This window comes from Lacerta agilis, chromosome 3 (genome assembly GCF_009819535.1).
Source record: "Lacerta agilis isolate rLacAgi1 chromosome 3, rLacAgi1.pri, whole genome shotgun sequence".
Taxonomy (NCBI): Eukaryota; Metazoa; Chordata; class Lepidosauria; order Squamata; family Lacertidae; genus Lacerta; species Lacerta agilis.
Window position 1 is genome coordinate 63,744,738 of NC_046314.1, and position 15,687 is coordinate 63,760,424.

The 15,687-nt window shown below is 41.1% G+C and overlaps 1 protein-coding gene across 8 annotated transcripts in view; it reads left to right on the forward strand.

Moving 5' to 3' along the window:
• ESR1 (estrogen receptor 1) overlaps positions 1 to 15,687 on the forward strand; it is a 199,501-nt gene that overhangs the window by 121,880 nt on the left and 61,934 nt on the right. For all 8 annotated transcript variants that reach the window (XM_033144012.1, XM_033144014.1, XM_033144017.1 and 5 more), the window contains one exon: positions 11,549 to 11,665. In XM_033144012.1, the coding sequence (XP_032999903.1) occupies positions 11,549 to 11,665 (117 nt within the window). The remainder of the gene's footprint in view (positions 1 to 11,548; positions 11,666 to 15,687) is intronic.

The following is a 15,687-nucleotide window of genomic DNA, read 5'->3' on the forward strand; positions in this document are numbered from 1 at the left end:
CTGTGAAATTTTCTCCCAAGTATGTGTTCATAGGAGTGCAGTCATAGATCCCAATGTAAATAAAATAGTCAAATTTAGCTCCTTTTTTAATCAGTGGAATATAAGCTGGCCCTGATTAACTTGCCCCATTGATTTCAGTGGGGTCCAGCAGGAGTTAACTTTTTAACACGATTTGTATACTAATTATCAAAACCTCTAAGTGGTTTACATAAACATCTTTATCTCCTTTTCTTTAATCTTCACCTGCTCTTTCTTTTGAGCACCATATCTTAATGGGATGATAATCTTTTTTGCCTGTCATTGATAGCAGATGTATTTTTAAAAAGTATTCTGAAACTTAAGGAGAGACTTGCATACAATATTTGGGTTACTAATGGATTGCCATCTTGAATCCATTTGCTGTTGCAATCCTTTTTTTTCCTTTTTGATGAAAAGGTGACCTTTTGATATTAAAAAAAATCCCATTTGTATGTTGGTGTCTGATAAGTTATTAGGCATATTTGGCATTCTCCCAAATTTTGTTTAAGATTTCTTTTGTTTGCCACATGGAATATGTAGCAGTTAATAGAAGCTCAATTTCCAGTGCATGTAGGTCATCAGTATTTTTTCAGTGTTATGTCCAAATCAGCCTCTTACACAGAGATGAAAGAACCCTGTGTGCAGCCACAACTTTGTTTGGCCAAGACCTGTTCAGTTTAAAAGCAGTTGCCTCACCTGAGATTGAGCTGTGTGTACTGCTTATGACATTCCCATTTCTTGATCCAAGCCAAGAGTTCAGAATGCTCTGGCCTAAGCAGAGGTCCACTCCAGAACTTATTGTAGGCAGGCAGGTGTGGGGGGAATTCTAGAAGGAAGGAACGTAAGTCTGCATGTAGCTATAAGGAAGGAAGGAACTCTGAGGTAAGCCTGTTCATCTACCAAGCATAGGCTGAGCCCAAATTCTTTTTTTTAAGGGTCTCAAACCTCTGAACCCAGCATAGCCAACCTTCATACATTTTTGAGTTTGAATTGTTACAGCTCTTATCTTTAACTAAAGATTTATGTTATCTTTAAGGCTTTTGCTAGCAAGTTTGCTTAGTGGGGTCATGTTTTCATCTTGAAAACTGCTTGCAGCATTTCAAGTCTTTCGATTGAAGCAGATTAAATGATACTGCAACTTCTGAGAATGTAGTATAAATAACTGAAACAACTACATTTTTGTGGAAATAATTACACTGATACGTCTCATAAGCCAGAAGCTTTGACAGTTTCACACCAGACGTTCCACGAGACATTTTAATTAACAAATATATCATTGACAACTGCTGACTATGTTTGCATTTAATTTACAAGAGCTGATTGATATGCATGTCTGTTTACTCCCCTCCAGTATTCAGTGGAAATAAGAAAATAGCTGACTTTGTTCTGAGAAGCACTAGAGAAACACACACAGTTACTTCTTAAACCATCCGTAATTTAACTTTTAATCACGCCTTCTAATATTGAACTAGGTTTTCCTGAGGCATTAGCTTCATAGCCAAAACAGGGGAAACAACTTAGCTATGGGGAAACTCTGAGTCTAGCAGGAGTGTGTGTGTGTGTACATCTAATTGAAGCTTGTGACAGAACCTAAAGGATAGCCACGCCCTCCTCAGGACCAGCTCTGCCGGGAAATCTCCCCCTTCTCTTCTGGGCTTGGGATAAGCCAGTGCTTTTTTCAGGGGGTACTTAAGGGTACGTAGGACTGACACCTTTTTTGTTTTTTTGTTAAAGAGTGTGGCACTTACTGTAACCACTTCATGGTGAGTACCATCACCTATTTTTCTAGAAATGTCCCTCAATAGCACCAAGCTTAAAGGCGAGGTAAAGTCAGCTCCCCTAGCAGCACTTAAACTCCAAGAAGAAGAAGAAGAAGAAGAGTTTGGATTTGATATCCCGCTTTTCACTACCCGAAGGAGTCTCAAAGCGGCTAACATTCTCCTTTCCCTTCCTCCCCCACAACAAACACTCTGTGAGGTGAGTGAGGCTGAGAGACTTCAGAGAAGTGTGACTAGCCCAAGGTCACCCAGCAGCTGCATGTGGAGGAGCGTAGACACGAACCCGGTTCCCCAGATTACGAGTCTACCGCTCTTAACCACTACACCACACTGGCTCTCAAGAACTTTTCAAATCATGAATCTATTACCTTGCAATGCTGACAGAAGATGGGCAGGCCAGGGAGCACACATACTATTGGCTCCCAGTAGGCCTGAGAGGACTCTGGCACTTGGCATGTTATATAATGTGTTTGCTTTGGGTGACTTGGCAGAAAGGCAGTATAGAAACTCCAGAAATAAATGAATACATAAAATCATATTTTTAAAAGGGAAATAAGTTCCTATAGTGAAGGCTCTAACCTATAAGAAAATAAGATCCCTGCTGGAGGAGGCCAAAGATCCATGCAGCCCAGCATCCTGACCTCACAAACAAAACATGAGCACAGCAGCATGCTCCCCAAGGCAACCCCCCCCCCCAAAAAAAACCCAGAAAATAAATGTCCATGCTTTTATCTCTTTACTAATACATCTGCTACAAACATAATTCAAAATCCTCTTCAACATTTGATTGCAGGCCCTTACTTGCATTAGCTGAAACCTAAATACCAGGCTAATAAATGCAATGTAAAATTTAAAGGGGAAAGTTTCAAAGGGCAATTATAGTGGGAGACAGGAATTCATTAACAAGTTTGATTGCATTTCCTATAGTTTATTTAAGAACTGTGTGTGTGTTCCTCATACTTTAAAGAGGAAATTTCCTTCCATTTGGTTGTATATTGTATTAAGATGTGTTTAGTTCTCCAGCAGTAAAGATGTTGTTGCTTACTCTTCATCTCTGGTGCTCACCTTGTTAAATGCCTTGTTTCCTTGGGCTGGGCTGATTAAATAAAATATACTGATATTTCTTTCTGCAAAGCAAGCATTTCTGAACAAATGCCTTAATCCAGCTGTTGTGGTTGTACATATAAAGCCTCCCAAGAAAAGTCATTAGCACTCCCAGAAACTAGAAGGAAGAGGTAAGGGTATTGGCTTTTATCTCTGTCCATGCCCTCTTCCTTGCAAAACACCTGATTTGTGTGATTACTGAAAGCATCCACAGCAGCTTTTTACATATTACTATTATTATTTACTTTATTAAATTTTGAATCATCTTCCACATAAGTCTCAAGCCAATTTACAGAAAAACAACTAGAAGTTCCTTTGAAAACAATAAAGATGGGTTTATAAACAATATAAAATAAGCACCTAAGGCAAATACATTTTAAGCTAGCTGAAAAAAGGTTGTTGAAACAAATATGTACCGGTATTCAGTTGTTTTGGGAAAGTACAACTAGAATCCCAACAGAGATTCTGTTCCAAAAACAGGGCCTGCCACACTGGAAGTCTCTAAAATGCAACTGAGCATGCTCAAAAATGCAAGGTAGCATGGTCAGCTGCAGCAACGGAAGCTTGTGCCCTTTTACTGCCCACAGTTGAAATCTTATTTCATAGCGCTAGAATACAAGGGAGATAAAAATAGTGAACAAAGAATCAGACACTGTGAATGTGTGATTTAACACCCAAAAGAGTTATAAAGCCTGTGTCTAGAAATAGCACATTTTTGTATATTTGGAAAAATATACTGTACATTGGAACTGAAGATAGCCAGAGATCCAGAGCAGAGAGCATGCTCAGTTTCTCCTCCTGTAATTAATACCTTGACCCTGTCCATACTTGCTGTCACAAGAAACCTGAGCAGAAGTTATGGGGTCCCACCTCATTGATAAAATGTAGGTGCTTATAATGTGGCAAAAATATAAAAGGAAACCCCCAAACTAAGGCCCTCCAAGATGACCAAAGGAAGGGTGAGATGTGTCCTTGTATTTCTACTTTTATTTGGGAAATATATTTAGATATATCCTACATCTAAAAACCAGTGCATTCAATTTATTAGCAATTCTGACCCCTACATCAAAGACAGATAACTAAATGTTATGCATATAGATATGAGATTATTTTTTACTACATTATTGTCCTCTGCATATCAACAATTACAAAAATTGCCACAGTAAGTTTGAAACCTCCCAGAAGTCAATAATTTGGACTCCAGTTTTGTAATACTATTCTTGTTTCCTTAAAAATGAAACAATCCTGTTTCCCAATTTGTTTATATTTAGAATTTTACAGCAATATCTAACGCAAGTTGAAATTATTATTACTACAAATGAATTATGCTGTCAAATGAAGTAAAACCAGGTTCTAGCAAATCCATAAGTATTGGCATATATTTTATTTAATTAAAAAAATTTCAGCAAGAAGCCAACTTGAGTGTTTATTTGGTACATGTAAAGTAATTGGGATGTAAAGATTACTGTGAGTTTGTAATGATGATGATAATAATAATAATAATAATAATAATAATAATAATAATAATAATATGTATTATTTGTACCCCGCCCATCTGGCTGAGTGCCCCCAGCCACTCTTTGTAAGTGGGATGAGGTCAGTTCTAAAGCTTCCATAATTTATTATTTGGTGTATGTAAAAAATTTGGGTGTAAAGGTTGTTGTGAGTTTGAAAGCATGATGAAGTCAGTTATAAAGGTTCCATTATAATAAGTGCAAGTTATAATTATGCTTGTAGAGGCACAAGGTGAGAGAGCAATATAAAAGATCGGCTTGATGAAAATAATTTAGTGAAGTGAGTGAATGAGAGAAAGCATAGCTGGAAGCTTTAAATGTATTAATTGAGTGTCACAGTTATATTAAGGTTTGTTTTGGTTTGATTCCTATCCAATATCTGTTATAAAGCAGTATGGCTGGAGTAAAGCAGTATGTTCAGTTGGGACAGAGCGCACAGAAGCTATGCATCATTGCTACCATTTGCTATAATCTGTTATGTTACTGTAAGAAGGGAATTTAAATGTTTCTTTTATAATAGCATATGAGTACACAAAAGCTTCTATCTTATAAAGCAGTGAGTCATTGAGAGGCATTCCCCTGCCTCTCCTGAGATGGAGAAGGGCATGAGGTTCTACAATCAACATTTTTCAAAGTTCCCTGCCCGCCTGGTGGCAAAGCTGGGCAAGGGAATGCCTCTCACCGACCCAGTGAGAGGGGAGGCGTTCCACAGAGCTTTGCTGTTGGTCCCTTTCTGTGGCCGGGGTGGGGGAGACTAGCAGAAAACCTGGGCAATAGAACATTGTGCCTCTCTGCTGCTGCTGAAGCCTCCCCTACCTGAATTTCTTCTGTGGTGGTAGGGCAGTGGGGACACTCGTGGGAGTGCCACCTTCTCAATTTCCACCTGAGGCAGTTGTCTCACACCCTGCATCATGGATGGGCTGGCTCTGCTCTGAGAGAAGGAGGGGAAAACAGTCACACTTGCAGTCAGAAGCCCCAGCTGAGATTCTTCCACCAAAACACAGCTCACCTGATGGACAGTTGCATAGCTGCTGGCAATTCATATTTCCTCCCACCCTCCAATGCAAGTAGTTGAAAAGAAAATGTGATGTTATTGTGTTAGTATTTACACACACACACACACACACACACACTTCATTTGTTGCTGTTTGCATAGCATTTCACATGAGGAGATGTTGTTCAACAGCGTTCACATATCTCTCCACAATATGTGGCCTGGGCCTGAAACCCAAGAGGTTTGCCTTTCAGAACAGAGTGACAAAGTTGTGCCCTCCAGTTGTTGTGGACTCCAGCCTCAGCCCAGATGGCAAATGGTAGATGTGATGGGAGTTGTAGCCCCAAAACATATGGAGTTGGTCACCATGGCTTAGATCAGGGGTTAGCAACCTTTTTCAGCCATGGGCTGATCCACTGTCCCATGTGGTGGGCCGGACTATATTTTGAAAAAAAAAAATGAACGAATTCCTATGCCCCACAAATAACCCAGAGATGCATTTTAAATAAAAGCACACATTCTACTCATGTAAAAACACGCTGATTCCCGGACTGTCCGTGGGCTGGATTGGAAGGCGAATGGGCTGCATCTGGCCCGCGGGCCTAAGGTTGCCTACCCCTGGCTTAGATCTAAAAAGAGAAAGTTGCTCACACAACAGATCACTCTCATATTCAACATCCCCTGCAACCTCTTACACTCACAAAGCAACATCACCACTCTGGTTGGTCAAGAGCCCCTCCTTGATGTGTTATGTTGCGAGATGCTGCAGGGGAGAATGGAATTGTTAAGAATTGGGTGGCAGTGCACATGATGTTCCTGCTCATTCAAGCTGCCTCTACCCAGTTGTTCATGATTCTCTCTCTCACTGACATGGCTCATATTATATGGGGAGACTTTTAGGGGGCAGAGAGGCTTCAGGTAGAAGGAAGGGGTAAGCAGCCCTCTCCTTGTGCAACCTTTCTTAGTGCAGATGTTGTGCCCTCCATTCTATCATTAGTTGAAAGCTGCCCTATGTTACTGGTTGACTTTATACAATAAATATAGTAAGTTAGTAAGAAAGAAAGCAAATAAGTGCACAGTGCAAAGTTCTGCAGAGTTCCATTGCACAATGATACCTCATGTAACCTTTCTCATTAATTACATTTCTACAAGCTTCTTTATTCATGATGTTTACATTGTTTTAATTAAAACTCTAATGCAGGCGGCCTTATCTCTCACCACCCCGGCAGCAATATTTTTGGGTTGTATAAAACAGCACCAATTCTGGTGGCAGGCAGTGTCAAAAAGAAAAGAAAAAAGTTGATAGAATGCTAGGGTGATTTGAGGCCAACACCCTGATGGTCACCAGAATGATAATTTGATGAGAGGAGAGGGGGTGGTAATGATGAAAGGGGAGAAGGGTATAACCCTCTTCCACAGCTGATCTGCACAAATCAGCTGAGGAGAGCAGGCTGTGTGACTTTGTTTATTTCTGTCTGCAAGTTTTCTTGTATGTATGTGTATGCAAGTGTGGGGCGGCCACACCTACTTTTGGCCACATCCACCACTGGTCAAGTCCCTGGACACTCCTGGAAGGGTTGGCCAAGGGTGAATCTTACCCTCAAGCCAAAACAGTCTAGCCAGTGTCAGTGCAGTGCATGCAAGTCTCCATTAATTTCATTCTTGGTGTTGTGTACTGAATTGCAGGCACAGCACAGTAACAGAGCAGCCAGGAATGAGTTAAGGGAAGTAGTGATTGTTTTTAATTAGTTTCACCTGGGTTGGATAGGCTAGCCCAAGTGCCTATATAAAGCAGCAGGGATGGCGTTTTGTGTGCGTGTCTTTTACTGCTTGCTGCCATGAATAAATATAATACTATATATTACCACTGGCTGGACTCACTATATAATACTTGGGGTACCAGCTATTTCTCTGAGAACCTTTTATTGATGATGCTATATTTTAGGCATTTCTGCCCAATTTTTTTGCATGCAGGGTATTTGATAGTGGTGATGTCAAATGTATCATTTGCAGTTTTTAGAAAAAAGCAGACTAATACTTTTTCCACATGGCTCTGCAGCTACGTAACTTATTTTTTCATCCTGAAAGATGTGTTCCCAGAAATGCTCATTGTCTCATGGGTGATAACAGGGAGATGGTGATGAGTGATTGATTTTGTTTTTTACTCTAGTACAGCTGTTGGTTTGATCACATGCCAAGCACTAAAAAACAATTGTGATTTATCAGATGGAGAGAGTAAGGGAAGATAGCATAGCTGTGTGCCACACGTTTCATAGATTGGAATCTGCACAGTTGATTGGTTCAGCCATTTTGGGGGCGGGGGCAGGTCGGAATAGGAGGTCATGTGTAAGTATCATCTGGAAAAGGAATACTCCCATTTTATTATCTGTCTGAAATGGAAAAAAATATATAAAATGAGGGAACGAAAGAATCATAAGACTCTTAATGGATCTCTCTGGAAAGATTATATACCTAAATCTAAATATCTACATTTAAAAAAAAATATCAATTGGCGTTATTGCTGATACCACAGAACATAAAGTTGATGAAATCAAAGCAGATTGTGAAGAAATAAGAAATACCTCTCCAAGCTGAAAGGGCAACAAATGGCAAATGATATTCAGTGAAAGTAAATGTAAAGTGGTACACATTGAGGCAACAAATCTCAGATTCGACTATATTGTACACACATCTCATGTGCGGTGTGAAATAGTGATTATAATCTAGAAAAGTGATATTGGGGCAAGGACTGAACAAAAATACTGTTGCAGGCCCTCTCAGTCTCCAAGTGGTGTGAGATTCTGGGAGTTCCAGGCACTTACCCAGGGTTCATACTTCCTTTTGGAAATGAGGCACAGTGGAGACAGTGATGTCTTTATGATATATGGTTTATTTACATATATACCTATGCACATATATACACATATATACAACCTGAACCTGTGATGGAGAGGTTCACAGCATCAACACCCCCACAAGGGTCTTGCTTCTCCCATAGCCATGCCCTTGGATGCAAACAGAACTCAAACTTTGCTGTGATACTTTCTCCAGATAGGATGCAAATGGAGAGTAAGGCTTAGAAGAGTGATTGAAGTCAGCTTTGTCAGAATTGCCAAGACTTACCTACTGAGATACAAATGCACTAGGTCTGTAATTCTAAACACACACCTACTGCACAGTAAGTCCCCTTGAGCTCAGTGGGACTTACTTCTGAGTAAATATGCTTGGTATGTCTACTTTAGGCACACAAAATTATTTATATAAGCCATAGCTCTGGTCAGTATCATTTGCTTGTTGATTTTGGGTGGTGTACAACCTTCACTCATACAATGTTAACCCTGACATGTTCTGCTTTTCATAGTATAAGATAAAATAATTACAGTATTGCTCTTTATTGCGACTTTGTTTCATATTTATTTTGATAGAAACTTTTTTGTTTTGCTTTGGATTTCGGGGTGTGTGTGCACTCTTCTCCATAAACAGTAAATACTTACTATTAGTATTTTATTATTTTGAGTTTTGAGTAAATTACCCAAAGCTAGTTGTTAATGAGTATTCACTTAATCTTTAATTCTAACCCACTTCACTGGAAGTAAGCCCCATTGAATTCAGAAAAACTTACTTCTGAGTGGCTGTTTGGTTGTACATTTTGTCTACTGTGTCCCTTATTTAGCAATGGCAATTAAGTTTAGCAACTTAATACTTAAAGAAAAAAACTTTATACAACAAAGCCATGCAATAGCTTTTGGCCAGTATGAGCAGCAGAATATACAGTATTTACTGGTCACATTTAGCTTTAGCTTAAAGTCAGGATCTTTCCTTTCGTTTGTAGCTGTGCTTTGATTACTACGACTTCTCGCCTCAAATCAATCTGTCTCAGCTATCCTGTTCTGTTCAATCACATTTAAGCTTATGTATTTGTGCGTGTGTGAGAGAGTATCTTTGACATCCTGCAGAATTGTATAACAAATCTGATGCTGGACATAAGACTAGACATATGATAGCTCTAAGTCCTTTATGTGGAAACGAGGTTTTATTGTGACCAGTGGGATTTATTTCTGTAATCTAGAGTTTCATATACACAGGACATTCTGATTATGAGCAAAAGTGTTTCAGACATACTCTGACATTTCCTATACAGTGGTTGTTACCTTATGAAAGAGAATAGAAGCATGTTGCAGAGGATGTGACTCCAGTCCCTGGGTTTTAGGTATTTTACGATTAGTAATTATTATTTTAATAATTTAAAACTGCCTTGGGTGCCTTGGTGAAAAGGTGGTGTGTAAATCCAATAATTAAATATAGTATCTGTTAGGAAGAATAATTATTATATAATAACTGGAGTAGTAAACTAACATCCTTACTGTAAACAATTATATAAGTACCAGAGATCAGGGCCAAGTGAGATGAGGCAGTTGCCTCCGGTAGCAGATTTAAACCTGAGGAGCGTGCCTCGTGCCACTCTCCTCCGCTGCATCCCACCCCGATTGCAGTGGCAGTAGGGCAGAGGAGGAGGCTGTGGTGTGCTCCTTGGGCCTGGATCTGCTGCCTGAAGCAACTGCTCCCCTCTGGCCTTCTTTTCACCTTTTTCCTGGGCTGTCTCCACATGGTAAGCAGGGTAGCAAGTGGAGGTGGCAGCGGCAGTGATTGGGGGGGGGGGGGTTGCCTCAAGCGGCAAGTCTATTAGTTCGCTGCCTGATTTAGCCCATTGTTCCTCTGATGCTTCTGTAGCGTGTTTAACCCGTGTGGCTACAAGAGGAAAACCCACAAATTTCTCCGCCCTGGGACTATAGAATTGCTCCCCAAACTTTTTTTAATGATAGTATGTGGCTTATGAATTGGTAGTGAAATTTAATGACAGCTGTAATTCAAAATTAATTATACCACATAAAGTCATGCTCAGAGTAGACCCAATGGAATTAATGGATTTAAGTTGCAGCAAAGTCATAGGATATCATCCAATGTAACTAAAACAGTAGGTGATATCCAACTAAGTCACACTCAAAGTAGACCCATTGGTTTCAGCTGTCTACTGTAAGTATGACTTAACACAGAATACTAGTGTACATAGTCTTTATTTTCTATGGACTCTAATGTAGTAAATATATTTTGATATAGTACAGACTGAAGAATTAAAATGTCAAGTCATTTCTAATTCCTTAGGTGACTAATTTATAAATAAAATAAATTATAATTCTGAACAATACTTTTTTAGGTGTTACGTGGTCTGTCACTAAATCATGTAGTGTCTTCTGCTTAATAGGAGGAATTTTATTTATTTTGTTTACTTTGTACAAGTCAACAGACTTGTTCTTGGTATAATCTGATAGTAGCTTCTTAAAAAAACACACAACTTACCTTTGCTAACATATAATGAATGATAGAGGACTGGGTCTGATGAGACCAAGGCCTCCAACAAGCTCACTTTCAGATCCCTGACCTGAATGAAGAACAAACAGTTCTGTCATAAAATTGTTTCATTGTGTGCTGTACCTTGTCCTGTTTAGCTGTGTGTAGAAGGAGGACTGGCTAGGATCAGCTCTGTGTTTTCAATCCAGACCAAGGCTTCAGTAGCATAGGATTTTTGTTTTTATTATTTCAAATAGGAAATACAAAATTCTCAAGGGAACACTGGTATACATCCAGTACACCCATGATGAAAGCTATACTCCGTTTGTTAGATCAGGAAGTAGGTCAAGAGCAAGTGACAGGAGCTTATTATGGATTTATCTGATGCATATCTACCTTGCCTTTCAGGAAACGCCACCTTACATAAAAATATAAAAATATATAAAAACTCAAAAGACAGCACTACTATAAAATAAGATTTCAAATATAAAAATCAGCAGCAGTTTCATTTCCCCCCAGCACAATTTGATACAAAATACTGTCTGCCGCAGTTTAATGTTTTACCAACATGACAAATTAATTAAACACAGACTGGGTTGTTGTTTTTAAATAGAAATGTTTTCAACCTCAAAGCATTGATAAGTTATTCTGTGGGGAGAGAAATGTGGGGCCACCATTGAAAAGGCAATGTCCCTCATGCCAACCAAACATTATAGCTTATGAAAGCATTGCGTTTTAGGGGTATCTGTGAAAATTGTCACTTTAATGTCAATTCCCTATGATTTTTACAGGTCACAATGATTACATGTGTCCTGCTACTAACCAGTGCACTATTGACAAGAACAGGAGGAAAAGTTGCCAGGCTTGCAGGCTCCGAAAATGTTATGAAGTTGGAATGATGAAGGGTGGTATGTATCCTACCATGTACAAATGTTTCTTAATTAACTTTCATCTCCATTGTATAACACACAGTTCTTAAGGAGAGTGGCAATTGATTTTATGAAATTGAAGTTTTAAAAAGAAATCAAAGGACTAGGATTTTAGAATTCATTTACTTCTATAAATCATGGCTCTCTGGCCAAGACTACTAATGAATTTTATGTTATCCTGTAATATCCTAGACAGGAACTGAAGTGCCAGAAGCAGACATGAACAAATCTTAGTTTCTCAATTTTAACTTTGCACTTAAAAAAAGTAATCACAACAATTAATTAGCATGTTAGTGTACATTTCTTCTAGTATACACATTCTTACGCAATCTTACCTAATGTACTTATTTTTCAATGAATATTCCTAATAGCAATGCATGTTTTTGTGTTATTTTCACTAATACAGTATATGAATTAATATGCATCTGCCCCCTTAAAATCCACATGGGGGGGGGGCTGATCTGCATTGCAAAATTTAGAGAGGTGCAAATTTCAAAGGATTTCCAAAGCTGCATTTCAGTTTGTGCATTGTTTCAGGAAGAGCAAAATAGGCAGTTTTATATTGAAATGTGATTGGAACTAAATTTATTCTGTAATTCTGTACCGAAGGCTGCAATCCACTTTTAGATGGACAAGTGTTCTTGATCAAAAGCAGTTTCAAAAGAATAGTCATGAATGAAATGGAAATTAGTATGGACTTCTGGCCAGTTCATACAATCCTTTGAATTTTAGTTGAACTGTGGCACATAGCAGCTGGCTACTTACATTGAATGGAAATTTGTTTGTGTGCCGAAACAATTGAGTTGACTGAATAATCAACTGCTGAGCTGCAACATGTCCATTCTGACAAAGAAATGGGTCATTAGGGGAGTAAAATACAAAGCACATTATTTTACAGTACATAATGAGGTGATTATAGTAAACCAGTTCACTGAATTTTTCAATCAATCAACTTGGAAAACACAGGAATGAGCTAATGAATAGTACCTGCACCATATTGCAGTATATGTTGTAGGTATTTCTCATCCATATGTTGTTTCATTTGCATCACACAGTGTAAAAATTATATATATATTTGCGACAACTTTTCCATTATGGCTGGTTGCCAGACTATATTATACGAGTGATCAATATTCATTAATTGCAAGGTTTTCCAGGTTCAGGCTATTACTATTCTAGGTGTTGTTAATAAATAGGTTAGTACTTCTTAGTTGGTCAGTATAAACTACATAAATTAAGTAAGGCTTACTTAGCCTCAGCCTTCCCTTGCTTCTTTTTCATAGTATTTGTTATATTTTTTTGTATTTTTCTAGCATTTCCCCCTAAAGGGATGCACCTAATAGCGAAACATCACACAGAGCCATCCTAACTGGGTGTGTGAGGAGTGCAGTAGAGGATGATCCACTATTTCTAAAGCTCTACCAGCTTACACCAGCCAGGGCAGGAGGTGGGAGGGAAACTTCGTTAGAAAATAAAATAAATTTCTAAGACATTCCTTTTAGAGAGTTTGGCTAGTCTTGATTGATTAGCTGTTGCTTCATAATGATTATATTGATGCAAATGTGAAGAATTTTGCTCCCCTCTGTACTTCTTCAGAACAGTTTACTGACATATCGGACCTCTTCTTGATCTTGTCGCTTGTTTTCAATTATACTCTGATGACAATTTATTATACGCCAAAGGAAAAGCAGATGATTATTAAAGGAATTCTCAGAACCAAAGATGAATTAATTTTTTAATGCATCATCTGGAATCATTCCAAGAATTCTAATTTGCCTTGCAATTATACTGAATGCAACGTTATACTGTACTAAAAATAGTACTTGGTGAATGAGGAGGAAAAGTACTTAAGCTATAGGAAACTATTTGTTTTGTATCTGAAGTGAATGTCTATAATATTTTCAAAACACACTGTTCTGTACCAACGTAAAAATGTACAGTTATTAGTACTTGTGTATTTAAAGAACCAATTAACTAAAAGGACACTGCCAAAATACTTATAGTTCAGAAGTATTCATGCTCTGTAAATACAAAGAGTGTGCTGGTTGTTTAAACATACATCATAATACTGCCTGTATCCTATTACTACATCAGAAGTGCTATTTACACCAAACACACACCAAATATGCTGATGGATGATAAATCACACCCAGTGGCGTCGCTAGCCTCTGCGCTGCTGGGGGCGGCGGCAGCGCAGAAGCACCCCCCTGGGGGAGGGGCACGACGCGTGCGTCGTGACGTCATCATGACGTCACGACACACGTGTATGCAGAAAGGGGGGATTTCCCCCTTTCCGAGGCTTTTTTTTGGCGGGGGGGTGACCAGCGAGGAGGGGGTGACAAGCGTGCCCCCCCCTCGCTGGTCGGGGCCCCCCCCTGCCGAAAAAAGCGGGCGGAAAGCCTGGAAAAGAAGCAGAGCGGCACTTAAACGCGCCTGCTCTGCTTCCTTTCCAGGCTTTCCCTGCCCCCCCCGCGTTTTTTTTGGCGGGGGGGGTGACCAGCGAGGAGGGGGTGACAAGCGCGACCCCCCCTCGCTGGTCGGGCCCCCCCCCCGCCGAAAAAAGCGGGCGGAAAGCCTGGAAAAGAAGCAGAGCGGCGCTTAAACGCGCCTACTCTGCTTCCTTTCCAGGCTTTCCCCGCCCCCCCCCCCGCGGTTTTTTCGGAGGGGGGTGGTGACCAGCAAGGAGGGGGTGACAAGCGTGACCCCCCCTCGCTGGTCCGGCCCCCCCCGCCGAAAAAAGCGGGCGGAAAGCCTGGAAAAGAAGCAGAGCGGCGCTTAAACGCGCCTACTCTGCTTCCTTTCCAGGCTTTCCCCGCCCCCCCCCCCGCGTTTTTTTTTCGGCGGGGGGGTGACCAGCGAGGAGGGGGTGACAAGCGTGACCCCCCTCGCTGGTCGGGCCCCCCCCCGCCGAAAAAAAGCGGGCGGAAAGCCTGGAAAAGAAGCAGAGCGGCGCTTAAACGCACCTGCTCTGCTTCCTTTCCAGGCTTTCCCCGCCCCCCCGCGGTTTTTTTCGGCGGGGGGGTGACCAGCGAGGAGGGGGTGACAAGCGTGACACCCCCCCTCGCTGGTCGCCCCCCCCCGCCGAAAAAAAGCAGCGGAAAGGGGAAAAGGAAGCAGAGCGGCGCTTAAACGCGCCTGCTCTGCTTCCTTTCCCGCCCCCCCCGCGGTTTTTTTCGGCGGGGGGTGGTGACCAGCGATGAGGGGGTGACAAGCGTGACACCCCCCCTCGCTGGTCGACCCCCCCCCGCCGAAAAAAGCGGCGGCAGCACCCCATCCGTGTGCTGCTGCTCCCGGGGTGACGGAGGGCGCAGCGGCGCGTGGGAGTGGCGGGAGGGGTCGTCCCCACCCGCCGCTGCTCACCCTGTCACTGGGGGCGTACCGCCCCCACCGCCCCTCCCCAGCGACGCCCCTGATCACACCTACCCTTTCTGCTCCTAATTATGTCGTTGCTGTCCTCACCCTGCTCGACTCAAGCTACTCGTTTCAAATAAGAAGAGCAGACTATCTCAACAATGTTAGGTATTAAAAGAGCTTTGGAAGGGCCATACTTGGCAGGGGGTTGGACTGGATGGCCCTTGTGGTCTCTTCCAACTCTATGATTCTATACCTCAGTGCTGTTATAACGATTGCCCTGATGGATAGTCCAGTTCTTCTATTCATCTTGTAACGTTGCAGAGAGACCATGCTTCTTGGATATGAAGGCTCACTTGGGATTTGTGAATGTAGTACTGCCTACTGATATGTGCAAAGGAGCGATATAACAAGGACAACCATGCTCCTCCAACAATATGTATTGGGCAGCAAGAGGAAAGCAGATACTGCCATGTAATGGACTATTATTTCGTCACAGTCTTTTGCACATTAGCTTCCAAAATTAATTGAGCACCCTTATGTCTTGTACATGAAGAGCATACTTGTGCATGAAGGAGGCACTGAAGTTGCTCACCTGCTGATGTCCATTGGGTGACATTGTGCAGTCAAATAGCCAACCTATCTTCAAA